Source organism: Hyalella azteca, unplaced genomic scaffold (genome assembly GCF_000764305.2).
Source record: "Hyalella azteca isolate HAZT.00-mixed unplaced genomic scaffold, Hazt_2.0.2 contig15760, whole genome shotgun sequence".
Taxonomy (NCBI): domain Eukaryota; kingdom Metazoa; phylum Arthropoda; class Malacostraca; order Amphipoda; family Hyalellidae; genus Hyalella; species Hyalella azteca.
The window spans coordinates 274,088-296,839 of NW_025945599.1; the positions used below are offsets into that span (position 1 = coordinate 274,088).

The window sequence follows — 22,752 nt, forward strand, 5'->3', positions numbered from 1 at the left end:
ATTTTCTTCTTTGTCTTGTTAAATTTTGACATCACGTGACAATTCATTCCGAGATTCAGAAGTTCGGTTTGGTTTTCGTCCAGAGTGTGAGAGGAGAGGTTAATGTACCCATCAGTATATTGCGGTAAGCAGATGTCACCTCTGTAGAGGCGATTTAGTTTCCTTAGAGTCCGGAGTTTGACGCTGTTGTTGTGGGCGTCACGAAGTCTGGTCAATTCATCGAGGATCTTGCGATGGCGTTGCTCGTTGGTGATATCTTGAAACAGCTTTCGAAAACCTTCGGCGAGTTGAGCTTTCAACTTTTCAAGTTCGCATTTAATAATATTGATTTGTCGCTGGATAAGTTCATATCTGTATCTTACAGTAATTGCTTCTTCTCTTGCTGCCGGGTCATGAGTGCGAAAATTAGTATAGGTTGGCAGAATTTCTTCTTTAAAGCAGGTTTCATTGAAGACCAGAGAATTTGTTTAAAGAAGAAATTCTGCCAACCTATACTAACATTATTTGTATTGCAGAAACACTCCCTAAAAATCACAGGGGGACAATTGTACCTGTTGAATTTCAGTTGCCAGGTTTTAATTGTTTTCGTGACTTAAATGAAGAGCAGTGCAATAGAGGTGAAGCTCTGTGGGTTAGAACCTCTTATGGAGCCCAGCAAGTTATGTTATCTGCAGAGCATCAATCAGCTAGAGAATCAGTGTGATGCGAATTTACTCTAAAAGGCAAGGATAGCCTCCCCATAGGGGTCCTTTATAGATCACCTAACANAGACAGCTACAACAGGCGATACTGTTATAGTTTAATGTGCTTTTGAAGATTAAGTCTGCCGTCTGAAATCACATACACAAATCACAATCGCAATTTACTAATTCATTACTTCTACAGTTAATACCATTGATTAGATGAAAAAGGTTATCTTTATCAAGAAAGTAGCAGAAAGATAATGAGTAGAATCATTAAATACTGTAAAATGAGTCTCAACAGTCGTTGGTTTCACCATTGAATTAACATCGCAGTTGAACATGATATTATTACAACGGCAAAAATAAGTGACATAAATATTTGCAAAAATATTATAATAAATATTAATTATATGCTAATATAACACAATGATACAGAAATATTCCGCTGCGTTTATCAATTTTTTCTTATATTTTTCACAACTCTTTCTGATAAACGTTTGTAGACTCATTATATGTCATCACGAAACTTACATCGTGAAGCTTCAGCTAATTTGTAAACATGCTCGTCGTTCGTAACATGCACTCATTCTACCAGAGTATAGCTTATTTCCTAGTAATGCCGGTATTCATTTATATTGATACATATACGCCATAAAAACTTTTAATTTTCATTTGCTGTGTCGTTCCCTCAAAATTTACTGCACTTTATTGCAAGTAACAGTAATTAATGACTGCTGCAGCTTCCTATTTTCATGCTCTCAATTCATGGGAAATTCAGGACGTTAAGTTGAAAGGTTCATGATACCTTAACTCGTCATCATACACTTTCGAGAATTATATTTGCATTGGAGATTCTCTTTGAAACGTATAGTTGCAACTAACTTTTTCAAGTCTCACGAAATATAATTATGTAATCGGACTATGTTCAATGAACATGTCAGCCTATATTACTTCATATTAAATGGCTGCGTATTAGTTATACATATTGGTAAGAACGTTTCTACAAATGTTATCGGCTCCAGTTATTTTAAATTAATTTAATGGCCTAATATAATATGAAGATATTTTAATATTAGGCAATTCATAAACACATCTAATTTCCATAATTCATCAGCTGCTAATGGTATACCAGACGCATGAAGGTCAGAGCGTGCACTCAGTTCCCTGAGCTCGCTGTCTTTGAATTCTCCGCCTTCACGTGTATTTTTAGTCCTACGTCATAGCGTAGTCCTTTTTTAGTCCTTTAGTCACAGCGAAGTCCTACGGACTTCGCTGTGTATTTTTAAAACTATTTTCTTGTATATAGTACATGAACGTGCGGAATATAATAATCGGATGTCAGTTCATGACATTTTGATAAAAACTTCAATAATGTACATGCACTGAATGGCTATTTCATAAATAAAGTTTAAAATAATTTTAATTCTACCGATTCCGTAATCGTTATGCTACAATGAAATATTATTTTTAATTAGTATCAGGTATGACTAAAGATTTGGATTAAATCAGAGTCTGGAACTGCTGCGCATTGCGGCTCTATTTGTTTCTTTTGTTGCGTGCACGCGCAGCGTGAGAAACGTACGTACTTTGGCGACGTGTTAGTCGGAGCTATCCGATCACAGTTGAGGAACATTTGTCCCACGGCGCACTATCATTAGCGCCAGCCTGTATTTATTCAATCTATAGCATGACCTCTCATGAAGTCCTCACGTCCCATAGATTTTGTTAAATGTCGCTCTAATATCTATTGGCGTACATTAGAAGAGTTGTTGGTAGCGAAAGAACCAGATCAGCCGCTAAACTTTTTTTTTACTTTTTTTTTCTTTTTCTCTCTTCTTCTTCTTGCCACACATTTCCTACGACACACAGCAATCCCCCAATTGTGGCCTTTTCCTGTGTGTATCATTAGTGTTTAAAACAATCTTACATTAGTTTTACCTAGCCAAAAAACAATCGATGAGAATTTTCTTAGGTATTGGTGGAGCCGGCAGAGTTGGATGAGAATATACGTGCTTGGCAATGATTTCTAACGTTTCTTCAGTAGGGACGTTGGTGAAGAGGCTGGTGACATCAAGTGACGCGAGAAGGCCAGATGGGCGTGCAGCACGGAGGATCTCCAAAAAATCATCTCTAGATTTTAAGGTGAATTGCTTCGGAATATACGGTTTTATTATTGTATCCAGTTCTTTGGCTGTTTTGTAGATTGGAGACGTGACTTGAGAGATGATGGGTCTGAGCGGATTGCCTTGCTTGTGGTTTTTAACGTTTCCGTAGAGATACCCGGGAGAGTAACTTCCGACGATAGGCGTAAGTTTTCTAGGCCCTACAACGGAGTTGGCAGTGCTGATCAGTTTGTTAGCTTTCCTTTGCAGTTGTTCCGTTGGGTCTCGTGCGATGCGGCAGAATTTGGTGTCATCGGAAAGAATGTCGCTGATTTTTGATAGATATTCAGTTTTGTCCAAATAACAAACAAATTACTCTTGTCGGCTTTACGGATCACAATTTGGTCGTTATCTCTGAGATCTTTTGCAGCCTGGCGTAGAGCTGGTGTGAGGATTGAAGACTTAGATGTTCCTCGTTGTTTCGTTGCTTCCGCTCTTAGTTGATCTTTTAAGTTGGGATTGATTTCAATTTTGTTTTTTTTACTTGATTTTGTACTTATGTCGACGCTAATTTCATCACTCAATGTGCCTTTTAACTTGATAATGAATGATAGAAACATTCGAAACGTCGTTAACGAAATAAAAATGTCCATCGGTAACCTGATTTTCGATTTGCCAGTTCACACTAAAAATATTGTTCGATATATTGAAAAAACTAATAAGAAAATTGCGAATAAAACAAATTCTCTGGTCTTCAATGAAACCTGCTTGAAAGAAGAAATTCTGCCAACCTATACTAATATATATATATATATATACTTTTCTTTTGTTACCGACGTTAAAATGACTCTCTTCATTTCACCCAATTTTGCATTTTACTTGTTAATATCCGTAAGAACTAATAAAGTTCAAAAGATTACGATTGGTTTCGTGAAATAGCGGTGTTACTTCCCTTTGGAAGTGCCAGGGCACGTGATTGATGAGACAGCTTTCTTCTTGCAGACCTGTTATTTGTAAAATCGTGCTTGCAATATTCACAATTTATTTCACTCAGTAGATTCGTTTAATGCCCTTACATCACTATCACTATGAAATATACTCCTCTAGAAGAATTATATTTTGATCACCTCCAAAACTGCTAGTAATTTCGTATTGAACTGCAGATTTTCGCCAACCCCGAAGACGCACGCATCGCGAACGTCAAAGTGAAGACCGACGAGGACGTCGAGCGTGTCAGACGGTGAGGCTCCTACTTAGATTTTTTTAATTTCACCCTCTTCCTAGTAACATGTACATGAAGTCCGTTCTGGGCATGGCCCATAGCCATGCTGATACGTCGCCTTCGACGTATATCAAATTCTGACCACCAGTGGCACCAAAAAATGAACAGTTTTACAGGCTCGAACCAACGGCTAGCTCCTCCCTCATCTCAGTGCCGCTACAATGGCGCTCGCTTTTTTCAAACTTTTACTTATTCAGATTCGTTACTGACAGGACACGAATTAAATTACCAAACTCAATATATTAGGATTAAATTAGATCCTGTAATTATTAAACAATCAAATGGCAATTTTCAGTTCATAGTAATTTGCCCAGGTAATTGAAGGTGCTGCTAGAGAAGCTCTAACCAAAATAATCGGCTACTTTGCCGATTTAGACCAGAATTCTCACAGCCAACTGCGGGAATCGAAACCTCATCTAGCTGCTCCAATATTAGTGAACGCAACCACTCGGCCACCCTAGACTTAATCAAAACTTTCACTCACAATATTGTGAATAGTTGCTGTAAAAATATCAATTGTTATATTGGTCAAAGATGCAACAAATCTTTTCATATTGATTATAAGATATAAGGTAAAATTGATTGTTTGCGTGTTTGTTTACCAGAGCTCACCTGAACGACATCGAGAACATCCCTGCCTATTGGGTCATCTCGCTCATATTCGTACTCACAGGTGTGTCATGAGCAATATGAAAAAGAGACAAATATGAGACGCCTCGGAATGTGTCCTCATCATAGTTGAATTCATCATCTCATTCTCTAAATTTAGGATCACATAGGCCTGTTTTGCAGTCCTTAATTCATGATGCATTTTCTGAATTAATTAACTGCCAGCTAATTTCTATGCTAATTTTGATCTTTTGGCAGTGTTTTTTACTTTTTTTATTTGAGATAATTATCAAATAAAATATCAATCATTTAACAACATGATAATGGATGTTGGTGGTTCTCCTCCACAGAACCAACGGCGTTCACAGCAAAAGTCTGCTTCTACGGCTTCACCGCCGCCCGCGTCTTGCACACGTTCTTCTACCTGAACAGCTTGATGCCGTACAGGTTCATCAGTTTTCTTCTTGGGCAGATTTTCAATGCATACATGGCTTTCAGATGCATCATCTTCTTCCTCTAGATGGATCATAGATGCACCATCATCTTCTTGTAGATGCATCATTTACTTTTTCTCGATGTATCAATTTTTCCTAGATGCATCTTCTTCCTCTAGATGCATCATCTACTTCTCGATGTATCATCATCTTCTAGATGCATCATCTTTTTCTAGATGCATCATCTTCCCCTAGAAAGAATCATTGGTGTATTCGGCTTCTTTTGCGCCATTGTATTTTCGATGAAACGACAAATCATCTTCCGTAATTTACTTGATTACTTTTACTTCGATTTCTGAGTTTAAAATTATTATTATTTGGGCGGTATTGAAAAATTGGTAATAATTATATCTAATATCGATTCTTTGTGGTGTAATATTGAAATAGTTTTGATACGGTGCTTACAATAAACTGATTTCCAGACATGTTGTTTTATTCGTCCTTTATTTTGTATCAGCTTTTGTCTAACGACGTTAAATCTATACTTTTTTTACTAATGTCAACTTTTCAAAAGTGGACATTTACCGTATTAAATCCTTTTGTACTGCCAATAATTGTAAAATAATTACCGCTTATAAACTTGTCAAGCTTACACCAGGTGCAGTCACTCGTTGTGTAATTTAAAAGTTTCACTATTTTTGATCAATGTGCTGCATTTATTTTTCAGAATAATAGGTTCGAGCTTTGGCTAGTTATTTCCTCCAGTTTATGTTTTAGAATTCAAAGTGATTGTGATATTATGAAAGGAATGCTCAATGTTGTTATGCAGGACTTGAATGTATTTTGGGAATGATCAATGTTCTCGTTTCATGTAAGTTTAATGTGAAATGAAATTAATAATGCTTTTAAGCTATGTTTGTGAATGTTCTAAAAAATCTTTTGTTAAATTGGGCGAATTTACTTATTTTACAAATTGTATGAAAATTTCATAAAGAAATTTGAACGTAGAAATGCAAACTACATCGAAAAATATATAATGTTTATACATTTCTTATTCGCGTTCGGAAAAACATCATTTGCTTCTACTTGGTATAAGTCAAGAGTAGCCTTTGGTGTAACTTGGATGATTGTGATAATTGGAGACTTTCGATTATCAAATACAGGATTGGGCGATTATCAAATACAGGATTATTAAATCCAACTTCTTTTAGGTACGTGCATTAATAATCAGAAAATGTTCATTTCACCCGAAAGTTGTACCGTTTCATTGCAAGTATTTTTCATCCATCATTAAGAGTAATAAATCCTTCAGGGGGACTTCTGACGCGTGTCGTGCTCGTCAGAAGTCATATGGGCTTTCGCGCTCCTAGGGGGATTGTTCCTGAGCGCCCCACCGCTGAGCTCGCGGTGTCTGACTGCAGGTCTCAGTTGTATTCTTACATTAAGATATTATGTAGGTAGGATACCTTACGTTATTATGTAGGTAGGATTCCTTTCATTTCCCTTCTCTGTCTCTCTCGTGCGGGCGGCCGACGTCTCGTGTAAGCGACCTCTTGTTCGAGTGTCTTCGTTTCTGTTGCTTTTCACATGTCCCTCCTTGTCACCTGTCCCTCCTCGTGACCTGTCCCTCCTTGTTACCTGTCCCTCCTTGTCACCTGTCCCTCCTTGTCACCTGTCCCTCCTTGTTCCCTGTCCCTCCTTGTCACTTCGTCTCTTTTAGATGATATCGCTGCTTCTTTCGCGCCAGCTTCAGCGGGATGGACATCTGAGACCTTCCACCTCATGTGGGCGATGATCGATTATTTTATTCAAGAAACTTTCAATAATTGAGACCCTCCACCTCGTTGGTGATGTTCATCTTGACTACCGGAGCGTGATAGCTAAATAGCTGGAGCGCTAGTAAACATGAGGCAACTAAACTAACTAGAAGTAGGAAAGAATTATCATGGCGGTACTGGGGGCGGTACCACTTCACAAGAAGTACAACACATTTATCATTAGGAGCAGTTAGGTAATTATCGTGGTACTCGGGAGAAGTGTTGCCAACTCTTTCAATGACTTCCAAGATAGATCTAGCATTTTTAAGCCAAAAATACGCTGAATACATCAACGCATTTGGATCTAAAAATTAGCTAGAGTTTCGGTCGTTTATATGATATGCATATAATGTAAATACAATTTGTACATACATCAATGAGCATTTCACTTACGTTTTTGTTACTTTTTTATGTTGATGTTACCTGGTAGCAGTATCCAATTCAAGGTCACAATTTTGATTCATCAAGAACCTCTGCCAAGCCACAGCAACAAGCCGGACATGTCCTACCGCTGCGGTTGGTAATTGGTGTACATGTTTACTGCCAGACTCCCTGCGGGCCAGTCCAAACTCCAGACTCCAGTGTGTGCCTGGCGTCCGAGTAGAAAGGTTGCATACGTGTAGATCTTCAATACTTGCATCAAATCTGTATTGTTAAGTAAGTATAGCAGCGATATTGTTGTATTCTGATTTATGTAGATTTACAAATGATCTATATGTGTGACAAACAAAGTGCGTGGTGTGTTATAGCAGGTCTAGTTGTTAAAATCCAAGGTTAAATCCTCCACCTAACCGGGCTAATGATTTGTCTGTACCTGATGACTTCAACAGTTCTTGTCTGTTTATTTTATACTCAATGGCCTTGCACTTAGCTGTAGGGTCTGCGGGTTTTGAATGAAATAAATAAATAAAGTTGTTGATTCCCAATAAATTTAATGGAAGAAGCCTCCAGATTCCTGATCAGAAATATACAGTTTACCGTAAGCAACCATTTCAACATGTACCTATCTGTCAGAAGTGTCGGGCATTTAAAATGCAGAATGTACTATAATTTAGAACTATTTGACCAATATTGTGTTTTGTAACTGCGACCGTGAAGTGAACGTTGAACTTAAAACATCGTACGTTCATGTTTGCAGAAACTCTGCCCCTACCCTGCGGCACAGCTTCTACAAATTCTTTTTTTTTGTAATGCACAAAAAATTAAATTAATCTGCAATCTCCTCTTACGCTCAGACGTAGGCTAACTTCTAGCAGGTGGACACCGTGGACTTAGGAATAAGTAATACATGAACAAATATACGTATTAAACTGAATTTAAAAACATGGAATATTTCCCTTTCTAACTTGGTTAATTTTCGAACAGAGGTTAATAATATAATTGGTTAATAATTTCGAACCTTCTCTATCAACCTTGAACAAATGGACCCCCTTACCTAGAATTCTACCCAGCGCATAACGTCAACGTCAATAAAGTCGCCAATTTTTAATGGAAACTATCTATTTTAAAGCAAAACTGAATCAGCATCTTTCTAGCGAGATGGAAACAGCTTTGTCGTTATTATATAATAATCGGACACTACATATCGTAGTTCTCACCAGTATTGGATGGTTTTTGTTGACTATACGGGTAATGACCATGCAAAATGGTTAAACGGATCTAATAAAGTTTGTGATTTTAAAATCGATAATAACACTTGTTGCCCTAATGCGTGTTATTATTAATGTTGCCCTAATGCGAGGAAAGCCCTATTGAAGTTTTTTAGTTTCTAAATCCTTTCTCGCTAAATTTTCCCGTTATTATCAGTGAATTAGTTTCATTACCAAGGAATTATTCAAATCTTAAGATTATCTGGATATTCAAATTAGTCGAATTCATATCCGATTAATTATAGATTCCCCTGAAAATTGGGTTTGTCAATACGAAACAAAGATGTAGTGAAGTCTACGAGTCAATTTGTTACGTAATATTTCGGCATTCAAATTTCACGGCATTTTTTTCATGTCCAAGTGAGAAATATAAGATTATTTTAAGATAAATTTTCTAATTGAACCACATAAAATATTATTTAATTCACGCGGTATAATGAAAAATGTTATGAGATATTCATATTCAGGTTTTAGTTGGATGAATATCGGTTGTGGTTAAAGTTGCTCATGCAGATAACGAAATTGCTGATAGTATAGGAATAAGTTAGCTGCATGAGATAAGCACTATCGCTTGAGATAAGATTGCCGGTAATTAGCTGTGTTGGATCGACGGGTTGAATGAAAACGCCGGTATATTGAACGTTTTTGTTTAAATGAACTTGATGAATTAGGAATTCATAATAATTAATAATTTTCACATACACCACTTTTTAAAAGGTTTTACAAGACTCGTCGTGTATGTTTCCCACGTAGACCATTTACACCGATGATTGAAGGAAGCGAAGACTCAGAGAAATCTGAGAATTTGTCCAAATAGCGATGCACCTTTAGCTCTTTGGTGGTTCATCAGAACCCAGTCTGGCTATAACTATTGCCCCTATTTGAAGAAATGGCCCATTAATTTTTCTGAGTGCATGGATCAATATTGCACTCAAAAAGATCGTATTTCTGTTATTTCTAGCTTATCGTCGAATATTTAATGCTAGGTTAGTTAGGTTAGTTTCTCGCGTGCATTTTCGCACATACATGATGTTAATGTGTACATTCAGAGAATTGTACTGCCCCACTAGTGACACACTTTCTGCTCGTAGCACTGATACGCCATTGTGCTGGGTCAACCTGGAAAAGAATGACCTGTACATCGCTACTTGGACAAAGTCTTGCTCACTACTCTGAGTGTACAGTTGTTAGCGCCCGAATGCCTAACGTTTTCACAACTTTTCGTTGTATTAATTTGTATTAGTAATTTTTGTAATAGTAGCTGCACGGTAAAGTTTATGGTATTTTTCTTAACTGAGTATCAATTCAGTGAACTTTTTTATCTAACAAAATCGCTAAAAAATTCAAAGAAATTACTCTTCTATTGATGTTCGTAGTTTCATCAGTATCATCAGTATCACTCGTATATCTGTAGGAGGCCTAACTATTTAATCATTGAAAACAGAGAAACGAGTGAGACTCTTTCCTAATTGCGATGAACTTTTTTGCCCTTGCATGGGTCATTTTGACCCAAGTTGTCCCGGTAAAGGGGCTTGAAGGCAGTCCGTTCCCTGCATGTACTGTTGGCAAACAAGTGTGTCAGTATTTGAACAATATTAAACATTCATTTCTTGAATATGCGGTAAATTGAATACCGTTTTCCTAGGCTGCGTATAATATATAAATTCAGTGGGCGTTTTTTTTAATCGAAAACCCATATTTAAATCTTTCATCCGAATTAGCTTTCATTATTCCCAATCCCAGAAAATTATTCTTCTTTTTATGTTCTAAGTGTTGTTCGCATTATGCATGTTATGATTTACCGTGACTCGCCTCCTGACATATGACGGTGAAACAACGTTGAAGAAAAGTCAATTGTTGAAACAATGTTATTTCAAATTTATTTCAACTTTATTGCAATCTTATTACATCTTTATTTCAACCTTATATCAACCTTATTTCTACCTTACATCAACCTTATTTCAACTTTATTTCAATCTTTTTTCAACCTTATTTCAACCTTATTCCAACCTTATTCCAACCTTATTCCAACCTTATTCCAACCTTATTCCAACCTTATTCCAACCTTATTCCAACCTTATTCCAACCTTATCCCAACCTTATTCCAACCTTATCCCAACCTTATATCAACATTATCCCAATCTTATTTCAACTTTATTTCAACCTTATTCCAACCTTATTTAAATTTTCGTTCAACCTTATTTCAACCTTATTTAAATTTTATTCCAACATTATCCCAACCTTATTTCAACCTTATTTCAACTTTATCCCAACCTTATTTCAACCTTATCCCAACCTTATTTCAACCTTAACCCAACCTTATTTCAACTTTATCCCACCCTTATTTCAACCTTATTTCAACCTTATTTCAACCTTATTTCAACCTCATTCCAACCTTATTTAACCTTATCCCAACCTTATTTCAACATCATTTCAACCTTATCCTAACCTCATTTTAACCTTATTTCAACTTTATTTCAACCTTATTTCAACCTTACTTCAACCTTATTTCAACCTCATTTCAACCTCATTTCAACCTTATTTAAACCTGATTTCAACTTTATCCCAACCTTATTTCAACCTTATCCCAACATTTAACCTTATCCCAACCTTATTTCAACCTTATTTCAACCTTATCCCAACCTTTTTTCAACCTTATTTCAACCTTATTTCAACCTTATTTCAACTTTATTTCAACCTTATTTCAGCTTTATTTCAACCTTACTTCAACCTTATCCCAACCTTATTTCAACCTTATTTCAACCTTATCCCAACCTTATTTCATCCTTATTTCAACTTTATCCCAACCTTATTTCAACCTTATCCCAACTTTATTTCAATCTTATTTCAACTTTATCCCAACCTTATTTCAACCTTATCTCAACCTTATTTCAACCTTATTTCAACTTTATTTCAATCTTATTTCAACTTTATTTCAACCTTATTCCAACATTGTTCCATCTTTATTTCAACATTAACTGCCCTCCTGCCAGTATGGACAGCCAGTGGACGCTCAGTAACCCTGTGTTCCGGACGTGGGCGCTAAGCTCATCCATCCTGGCGGTGAAGCTGCTACTCATGGCGCTCTTCACGGCCCGTCACCGCATTGCCAAGAAGGTTGGTTCGAGTTGCTCAAATTACGTTAAAAAACTTGTTTAGTTTGTATATTTCGTTGAAAAAGCTTTGATTGCGAGCTGATTTCGTTGAAACTTGTTTTTTTAGTTCAACCGCTCTAATTAACGTTGAGACAACGTTAATTATGACTTGATTTCGTTAAAACAACGTTCAATCAACGTTATTTCAAAATTAGATTTATGGCAGGATATTTATTCCCTAGAAATTTTATAGTGAGGAAAATGTCCTAGAGTTAACCCCTATTTAATGAAAATTTTGCTTGTTTATAGTCACTGCCAATGTTATTTGCACACAAAATACGACGAGTTATATCAGCGATTTCTTTGCTCTAAAAACATTTTTCTTAAAACGTAAAAATTGTCTAGAAATTGCTCCATTTGTCAGTGCATTTATAATTTCAAAAATCTGCCGTTATTGTTTTTGCTTACTCATATTAATGGGCAACAAACGGCTGTTATTTTTCCATTATCATTTGCGATATCTTTAGTTTTCGCCTTAGTTGTTTCGATTGAATATGCATAATATTTCTGTTTCCTTCTTTTCTTTATTCATTTTACCTTGCAAATCCTCCTGTTGTTGTCGTTATTTTCCATAGAAAATTTATCACATCTGCAAAGTGTTGCTAGGATGGACGTCACGGTCGTTTCAGATATTCGACCTCGCACGAAAATTTTTTGTGAACTTCCTAATGCAATGGATTTTGCGTTTTTCTCCGATCGCATGGCGGCAAATATGGACAGAATTGCGACTTCCTATCTCGTATTCTAATCTTGGTTATAAAAATCAACTACTATTTTCATTATCGATCAAAGTTATCAATATATAGTTTCGTTTCCGATGTCAAACAGATTTTTCATTTCACCCAATTATGCATTATACTTCTCAGTATCTGTAAAAATAAATGAAATTCAAAAGATTACGTTTGGTTTCGTGAAATTGCGGTGTCACTTTCCTATGGAAATGCCAGGGTTCGTGTATAGATGCAACAGCTTTTTTTCTTGTAGCCCTGTTATATGTTGTAAAATCGTGCTTACAATATTCACAATTTATTTCACTCAATAGTTTCGTTCAATTATCTTACAGCACCATCACTATAAAATACCCTCCTCTAGAAGAATTATTTCTAAATCACCTCCAAAGCTGTTTTTAATTTCGTAATAAACCGCAGGTCTTCGCCAACGCCGAAGACGCACGCATCGCCAACGGCAAAGTGAAGACCGACGAAGACGTCGAGCGCGTCAGACGGTGAGGCTCCGATCCTGATATTTTAAGATTCCCCCCCTCCCTTCTAGTACCGACACGTACATGGGGTCCATTATGGGCATGGCTAATGGCAATGCTGATGTACCGCCTTCGACGTCTATCGGCAATGCTGATGCACCGCCTTCGACGTCTATAGGCAATGCTGATGCACCGCCCCACAAGTGACACCTAAAATGAACAGAGTTTCACGGTCTTCACTTTTCAGAGGCTCGAAACCTCGATCCAAAGGCTAGCTCCTCTCTCATCTCAGTGCCGCTACAGCGGCGTTCGCTTTTGTACAAACCGTTACTTATTCAGATTCGTTACTGACAGCACACGAATAAAATTAACATGCTCTATTATGCTCACATGCTCACGAATATTAATTCTCTATTATGCTCACATGCTCACGAATATTAATGCTCTATTACGCTCACATGCTCACGAATACTATTTCTCTATTATGCTCACATGCTCACGAATATTGATTCTCTATTATGCTCACATGCTCACGAATATACATGCTCTATTTTTATTAGGATTATATGATAAAAAAGGGCCCGTCATTTTTAAACAATCTAATGGCCATTTTCAGTTTATAGAAATTTATCCAGGTAATTAAAGGTGCTGGAAGAGAAGCTCTAACCAATTAAAAGATCGGCTACCTTGCCGATTTAGACCAGAATTTTCACAGCCAGCTGCGGGTATCGAACCCTCATCTCGCTGCTCCAATCTTAGCAAACTCAACCACTCGGCCACCCTGAACTTGATCAAAACTTTCACTCACAATACTGTAAACATTTGCAATAAAAATATTATTTGTTCTATTTTTCAAAGATGCAACAATATATTTCTATTGATTATAAGATAGAAGTAAGATTTATTGTTTGCATTTTTGTTCAACAGAGCTCACCTGAACGACCTCGAGAACATCCCTGCCTATTGGATCATCTCACTCATATTCGTACTCACAGGTGTGTCATGGCATATTTTCTAGGCATATTGAAACGCAAGCTATAATAAATCCAAAAATGATCTTGGACTCATCAGACGCTCCTACGAGTTTCTTGATGCAGAAGCGATGAAGCAGTTGTTTGTTGCTGTCGTGCGCCTGAATCTAGAGTTTGGAAACGTCATGTGGTTGCCGAAATTTGAAAAGGACAAAAATTTAGTATAGAGTTAATAGACGTGCAACCAATATAATTCCAGGCTTGAAGGGCAAGTCTTTTGAAGACAGATTAATGATTATCAAGCTTCCAAGCCTCTGTTATCGACGTATGCGTGGTGACCTCATTGAAGTATACAAGTATACTCGTGATTTATGTAAGGTCCCAGAAGGATTACTAGAATTTGAAACAAGAACCAACACCAGGGGCCACGACAATAAACTAAAAAACTGCGTTGCAACTTATCCACGCGACAACATTTCTTCTCGCTTCGAATCACCGACACATGGAACAGCCTCATGGATTACATCATTGACGCTCCGAGTATATACGTGTTTAAGAACAGACAAGATCCAGGAAGAATACATATATGGAAGAATACATATATGTTCAGACTTGAAATGTCTAGCACCATATTGAACCTGGTGGAAGTCTAGTAGCTATTTCAAACTATCATGAAAAGATCCGGTCAAATGACATGCTATTGAATCTTCTGAAAACAAGTCACGAAAAGTAAGAATCGGCGACAGGCACTTCAGGCCTATTCTTCAGCGCCGACATCGCTATGTTATGTTATGTAATGAGCATTATGAGTGAGAGATAAATATGAAACGCCTCGGAATATGAGGGAGAATGTGACTCCTCGGAATGCGTCCTCATCATAGTTCAATTCATGATGGTTACTGTAAATTTTTTATCACATAACAATCCTGTTTTGAATTCTTTAATTCATGATGTATTTTCCTGAAATAATTATCTGACAGTTAATTTCTATGCTAATTTTGACTTTTTGCTACTTTTTTATTTATATTTTTTTCTTTAAAGTAATTGTTAAAATAAATTATAAGTCATTACACAACATAATAACGGATTGTGGTGGTTCTCCACAGAACCAGCGGCGTTCACAGCAAAGGTCTGCTTCTACGGCTTCACCGCCGCCCGGGTCTTGCACACGTTCTTCTACCTGAACAGCGTGATGCCGTTCAGGGGCATCAGCTTCATTATTGGGCAGATTCTTAATGCATTCATGGCTATTAGATGCGTCATCTTCTTCATCTAGATGCATCATAAATGCATCATCTTCTTCCTCTAGATGCATCATAAATGCATCATCTTCTTCCTCTAGATGCATCATCTTCTTCCTCTAGATGCATCATCTTCTTTCTCTAGATGCATCATCTTCTTCCTCTAGATGCATCATCTTCTTTCTCTTGATGCATCATCTCCTTTCTCTAGATGCATTATCTTCTTCCTATAGATGCATCATCATCTTCCTCTAGATGCATCATAAATGCATCATCTTCTTCCTCTAGATGCATCATCTTCTTCCTCTAGATGCATCATCTTCTTTCTCTAGATGCATCATCTTCTTCCTCTAGATGCATCATCTTCTTTCTCTAGATGCATCATCTTCTTCCTCTAGGTGCATCATCTTCTTCCTCTAGATGCATCATCTTCTTCCTTTGGATGCATCATCATCATCCTCTAGATTCATCATCATCTTCCTCTAGATGCATCATCTACTTCTCGATGTATCATCTACTTCTCTTCCTCTAGATGCATCATCTTCTCCCTCTAGATGCATCATCTTCTTCCTCTATAGATGCATCATCTACTTCTCGATGTATCATCTTCTTCCTCTAGATGCATCATCTTCTTCTCCCAGAAAGAATTACTGGTGTATTGGGCTGGTTTTGCGCCATTATATTATTGATGAAATGACAAGTTATCTTCCGTAATTTACTTGATTACTTTTACTTCGATTTCAGAGTTTAAGATGAGTAGTATTTGTGCGGTAGTAATTAAAGAATAGGTGATAATGATATTTAATATCGATTCTTTGTGGTGAAATATTGAAATACTTTTGATACGGGGCTTACAATAAACTGATTTCCAGACATGCTGTTTCATTCGTCCTTTATTTTGTATCAGCTTTTGTCTAAGACGGTAAATTCTTACTTTTTAGCGCATTTTCTCATTTATGGAAAAAATGCACTGTTGTGCTCGCCATGTCCGTCTGTCTGTCCATCCGTCTGTCCGTCAGTGCGTGACCTCAAGTTTTCGTCGACGAGAAAATGCGCTCTCTGTCACTCACTGCTGTGAGTACTGAGTTATATTTTTTTACTATTGTCAACTTTTCAGAAGCGGGAATTTTACCGTATTAAATCATTCTGTTCTGTCAATAATTTGAAGTACTGCTTAAAAACTTTTCAAGCTGCAGGTGCAGTCACATTTAATATAATTTAAAACTACTAGTATAGTAAACTCCTGGTAAACTGGGTTGAGGAATAAGAACTGAATTGCAGCGGCGCTAGCATTACCTGAATCCAAGTTGTAAGTATTTGACCAAATACGGAAACTGATTTTTTAAATGTACGGCACAAAGAAAAAAAGTTCCTGGTTTTGCAACAGATGCAGTCTGAAATCGAAACCTAATTTGAATGTCTGGATGCTCGCTTAAGTTCAAGAAAATTCTTCATATATCTACGGGATTATCGACGTCCAGTTGATAGGTAACCGTACGTTAAAAGTAGGAAGATAGGCAGCGGAAGCAACGGTCTAAAAAATATTGTTTCTTAATAATAATCTTCCTGTAAGTCAGCAGCCTTTCGTCTGTTGTTTCACCAGCTAGTAATAGACCGAATCGACACTTCAGCGAACTCGCCTGCGAGCTCGAATGCAAACCTAACTTCATTTTCAACTCTGGCACTCATAAATCCGTCAATTATGAACGGATTTTATTCAAATTTGAAATATAAGTAGATAATATCAGTAATTTGCGGACGGAATTTTTTCAGATTTTTACATCAATAACTTTGAATTCGAGCTCGCAGGCGAGTTTGCTGAAGTTTCGAATCGGTTAGTAATAGCTTCATGTTCAAAAATGACTAACGTGCCCTCGTGGGTGCGCACGCACTAGTCACGTATGAATCCTGACACTGTTTTATCAGGGGCCATACTTTCAGAACTCGCTAAGTGATCGTAAGTACTTACACTCTAATTTTTTGTCTATGATTGGTCGATTTTGCTTGAAAGGCCGTCAATGATTGTCTGATGAACTTACGAACTCTTTAACTTTTTTAAACAGGACACTTCTCTCCGAATTGGACTTAGAGCTTTTTCAACAATTAGCATACAGAACGGATTCGAAAATAGGGCCTTCTTAATCATTACGTGAATGCAGCTGGCATACTAGATTTCATTGGTTATGTCGACTACAGCGATGGACTGCCACGTCACTGGAAGCTCAATGCTGTTATTCCTAAGTAGCCACAATTATCTCGAATGACAATTTAAATCGTCTCGGACAAATTGTAGAGTTGAGTACGGCCGTAAATTTGTCCGAGACGTCAATACAAAGTGCATTTAGGATAGGCCTAGATATAACTAGAAATAAGATGTATTCGAAACGAACGAGGTTGCGATTTTGAGTTCTTTGTGAACAATATAATTCATTTTGAAATACGTGTAGTTTCTCAATATATTTGAAAAATTAGTTATATGTAAATGATATTTTTCATGAATTACTCCACCCGCGAAAGGTTAAGGAATGCGAAAAAAACTGTGAGCTAGTTATATATTTTGTTTAACTTCAATTTTCTGCTTGATCATAACGTAATTGCTGCAATGTTAATAAGAAAAGCATACTGTCCTCTATCAACTTTTTTGGACGAGTCTCAATGTGGGTGGTGCACCGGCTGGCAAACAGCGGAACCGGAAAATTTATTTACGTCACGTGACATATGGTCACTAAGACTTTTTTCGAGCGACGGTTGGGTAAGGACGTGTCCTAAGCTGATCTACCGTGAGTAAAAACTGAAATAAAATTTTCGCTTCTGTAGTTAAATAATCGATTAGAAATTTGAACTTTCCCCATTATTTGGTAGGTAAAAGATCTAAATAGAGAATGGATCCTAATTCTCCAGGTTTAAGTGGATCGCCTGCGCCATTGTTAGCATCGTATGATGAAGTCATTTCAGTTTCAGGGATGGAAGTGGGAGAGGACAGAGATAGACTCTCCCTATTAAATTCATCAATGGTGTCCGAGACACAACTGGCAACAGTAGGTGGGAGTACCTTAAAGCAGACCCATAGCCATAGTGATAGTGTGGCAAGAATCGTGTCAAGTAACAGGAAAGTGATAGAGGAGTCTGAGTCTAGTGGTGAGAACTCTTTGGGATCCCTAGCTGGGGTGGATGAATATGTCTCCCCAAATAGAGATTCAGATTATGCAGAATGGCCATTACCAAGCCTACCTGGGACNGCTCCCTGTCTGGGTAGGCCCTCCCGATAGGTAAGGGTGACTAACATTGCTCGATTTACTAATCTAATTTGAAGTAGCTTGTTGAACTAACAAAACAACCCCAAAGTTTTCAAAGTCTAATCTGGCCTTTTATCCACAGGCCGCTCCAGTCTGGCCATTGCTGACCATCCAGACGTGAGGCGGGTGGTGAACAACCGAGTCCTCATAAAAACGGATCCGAAGAAGACGAAGATATGGTCACTAACGGTTTTTTTTTCAGATGTTAAAGTCATGTGAGGATGTGACTCATGATGCGTGTATTTGTTTATCCAAACTCAAGGGCCGAACTCTAGCTTTCCTTGTTATTTTGTCTCGTATGTTTGGTAATAAGCTTTTTTAGTTGAGTTTCAGTGTCGTAGTTGAACGATGGCACAGTTCAAGGGGTTGGTCCGTACGTTGTTGCTGTCTTGCTTTGCTGATATTGAGTGATAAGCTGCGATTTCAGCCATAACCCGTCGGGCCGCGGCCCGCAACTGCCGCAAGTGTTGTGTGTGTTATGGTCAGAGATGGAGACTCCGCTGCCGCGTTGCGGGAGACTCGCGATTTGCAAATTAAGCTGCCTGCTTATTAAAATAGAACATGACCCATGGTCACTGGTCAGGAAGATGTGCCACTCACAGTGCCAGGTGCGCGGGAATTTATTTTGTCATTTTAACGATCTGTGCGGTGCGCTGTACTATGCTGGTAAAAAAATGCGCCGTACTTTAGAAAGCTAAAATAGTTTTACTATTTTAGTCGACAATATACGCGAGTATATTGACTACGCGAGCGGCGAGTTGAACTGACAATAATAAAATGTAAGACATGTCCGGGTTACTTCTGACTCTTCCGCTTGTCTGCCTTGTCGGATACGGAACGTACGGTAAAAAGTCTCAAACCATAATATTCTTCCTATAAAAACAGTTATTCACTATTTGGTAGAGCAAGGTCAGCTGTCAAATTTGACACATTTTTCGATGATCTCACCAGGTGGCATGCATTGTCTCTCTTTGGATTTCAATATTTTCCTACTAGATGGCCAAGACCTAGTGTTTTTGCAGTATTTCGACGCGCAAATGTATGACGTCACCATTTCAACCATCAACGAACGCATGGAACTAAAACAAAGCTTAATATAAAGGAAAAACTAGAGAGGTGACGGAATTACCTACGATGTCGGAATATACCGCATTTACCCTGTTCAGTGTTGCCATATGACTTTGGAGAAAATTTCTTCTAAAATAAAGTTCTAGATTTCTCATTCACCAAATTTCCGTATCAAGAAAAATCATATATTATTGAAAGATAATTAAAGGCATACTGTACTGAGTAATGTGAGTATTACGTCTGTTCCTCAACAAACTGCTCGTGAGAGGCAGAACGACGTAGAATTGATGGCCGGGATTGCGCGAACACTTGCGCAAAGAGAATCAATTTTCATTACATTGCGCCAACTGTGCACAGCAACGGCTTAAAAAAAGTGAAAATGCGTGGGAAAATTCACTGAAAACATACATCATCCTGAGTGTGGAACATGACCAAGTACCAAACTACCAACGGTACCAAACGCCAAACGGCAATTCGGCAAACTTCATGAATGGTCTATGACAGTATTTATTACATAGTCATAGTGCATAGTGGTAAACCAGTGATTTTTTTAGAATCGGTTCATTTTTAATTTTCTCATTTACTCAAGATTTAACACTTTGACTCTGATTGCTTCATCTTGTACTATTATTTCATTTTTTGTACTGTCTTTAAACAGGGCTGCCAGATGGTCATTTTTTTCTGGACAAATTCTGTGATTTAGTTTTTCTCAATTGCATTGGCTGGCTAAAATTTATGATAGGGGTACTTTCTAGTTGAATTTTAAATAATGCAAAAAAAATAAATGGAATTTTTATAGCGGAACCTACGAATAAACTAGTATATATTGAGTAATCAGCCTTTTTTGTTCTTGGATTTGGCCAATTTTAGGCAACCTGAATTATGTACCATTACATACATCCTAATTCCTGAAGAAATACATTTAGTGGTAGACTGGTAGCCTACGGTGCATAGGGTAAATGCGGTATATTCCAACACATTAAGGACGTAGCAAAAAATGAATGGCTATAAAAAATCCCCGTATGCGCAACTCTAGTTCTGTTTACTTTATGTCACTCTCAAAACATCACACATCACACCAGCAACATTGAAACATCACAAAATGTTGCCATATTTATTTGAAACTCTTTAGAATGCAAACCTACCAAATCCTTATATTCCAACACTGTGTGTGACTAAATTTGGCATTTTGTGAGACTAATTCCGGCCATGCTTCAAACTCTACTGATTCGTAATTCCGACACCCTTGTGTTCGAATTCCGATTGCTGTGTGATTTGAATTGGAATATAACACAGCTTGGAATTAGAACACTATTGAATATTGAACACTACCTACTTAATTAGGCTTGTAATTAAGAGCTATTTACTATTAAGCTTTTAATTAAGAAAATTTTAATTTTTGCACACAGCTTGGAACAATCTGTGTGTGTCTAATTCCAAGCTGTATCAAAATTAGTTTTAATGTGTCTAAAACCATCTCTTAACTTAATAATCTATTAATTTATTTACCACTTGAAATCAGCAAATACAAGTATACTTAGAGGATTCCTAATATATACACAGACTTATTTAAAAGTCTCAAACCATAATATTCTTTCTACACAGTTTATCACTCTTTGGTAGAGCAAGGTCAACTATCAACTTTGACACATTTTTCGATGTTCTCATTGGGTGACACGCGCTGTCTCTCTTTTGATCTCCACATTTTCTTGCCAGATTGCCCAGACCTAGTGTTTTGGCAATAGTATGGCACGCAATAGTATGACGTCACTATTTCAACCATCAACAAATGCATGGAACTAAGACAAAGCTTAATATAAAGGAAAAAAGTTGAGAAGTGTCGAAATTACCCACAATGTCGGAATATACAGCGTTTACCACTTCGGAATCAACGGAATATACCGCACTTACCACTTCAAATATACTATGTAGTACCACTTTGGAGTCAACGTGTTAAAGTAATACTTATGTATGATGATGCTTGTAAGTTGTATCTATGATACTATGCTAGTCTACTTATAGGACATAAAATTGAACTTGAAGGAGAGTCTAAAAAACTCTCATCTTTGCCACTATGATCCATGTGCATTCATTATTATTGCAATGAGCACTGTGGCAATTTATTGTTAATTTGTAATTAAATGAATTGAAATTACTGTATTCAAATTAATATTTTTATGTTAGTCATTAAGGGGACCGGCTACCCTAAAATTTTTAATTTTGGCGTTTTCCGGTTTTTGTGCTCATCTTAAAGCTTACTTTCTGACGAATCAAATGGTACCAGAATCATCCCTCTACGTTGAAAAATTATTTTGTGACAGCTCCCCAAAGGGGGGCAGTTTTTAGGGCCCTTCGGTAAAGTCTATGGGATTAATTCGAAGGCTGGACACACTAAAAAGAAACATCTGACGTAAAGCGGCCAATTATGGCATTATCCGTTCTTATACTCATCTTGAAGCTTACTTTCTGATGGTTCGAATGGTACTAGAAACATCTTTCTACATGAATTTTTACGAAAATGACGCACATGGAACAGGGGGCGGTACTAGGCGGCCATCTTTACTTGCTATGGGCTTAATTCGAGGGCGGGACTTATAATTAAGCCAGCTTCTGCCACAGCAGCCAGTGCCGATCATGACAGCAAGGTGAGAGGTGTGCAGCCAGTCGCTCTATGCCTTCCTGACTTGGTTTAAGGCTTAGTTACGGTATGTTGGCTACATTATGATTCTTTTACGTCATTTTACGTGCCGCCCAGCAGTTTTTTGGGCGTGGTGAAAACCTCCTACTGCTCTCACGGCAAACCTATCTCCTCCTACAGTTTTTAAGCTACAGCAATGAGACGTATACCATTCGATTCGTAAAGACCATACCTATCGATTCGAACATCACTTTTTTTAATTTCTGTCTGGTTCGTTTTTTATATTGGGGAGAAGGGGGGGGGGTTGAAAAATGAGAAAAATGGGAAAAACGCGCATAAAAAAAACTATGGGGAAAATGAAAAAACCCATGTTTGAATCGACAGGTATGTTCTTTACAAATTGAATGATACGTGTCTCGATGTTGTAGGATGATATTTGTAGGAGGAGATAGATTTTCTAAAGTAACCGTTTTTAGCCGTTTTCTATGAATTTCACGTTTTCTATCAATTTTTTCGCAAAATTCATAAAAGCAAAATGTTATTTTTTTTTACATTTTACATATGTATGTGAAGTTTCATGATGATTGGATAATAACTGTAGAAGTT

At 37.4% G+C, this 22,752-nt stretch overlaps 1 protein-coding gene across 4 annotated transcripts; it reads left to right on the forward strand.

Moving 5' to 3' along the window:
* The first annotated feature begins 2,641 nt into the window (after positions 1-2,641).
* Positions 2,642-16,017, forward strand: LOC108677716 (microsomal glutathione S-transferase 1-like). Of its 4 annotated transcripts, XM_018165986.2 has the most exons (6): positions 7,504-7,584; positions 11,570-11,693; positions 12,880-12,956; positions 13,860-13,927; positions 15,010-15,212; positions 15,400-16,017. In XM_018165986.2, exons 2-5 carry the CDS (start codon positions 11,571-11,573, stop codon positions 15,177-15,179), a joined length of 438 nt encoding a protein of 145 aa, XP_018021475.1. In that variant the 5' UTR covers positions 7,504-7,584; position 11,570; the 3' UTR covers positions 15,180-15,212; positions 15,400-16,017. The 4 variants fall into 4 exon arrangements, with proteins under 4 accessions (XP_047740586.1, XP_047740585.1, XP_018021475.1 ...); XM_047884630.1 differs by lacking the exons at positions 7,504-7,584; positions 11,570-11,693; positions 12,880-12,956; positions 13,860-13,927 and adding exons at positions 2,642-2,825; positions 3,949-4,025; positions 4,673-4,740; positions 5,027-5,123 and having other exon boundaries at positions 15,107-16,017; XM_018165984.2 differs by having other exon boundaries at positions 15,010-16,017.
* Positions 16,018-22,752: the final 6,735 nt, after the last annotated feature.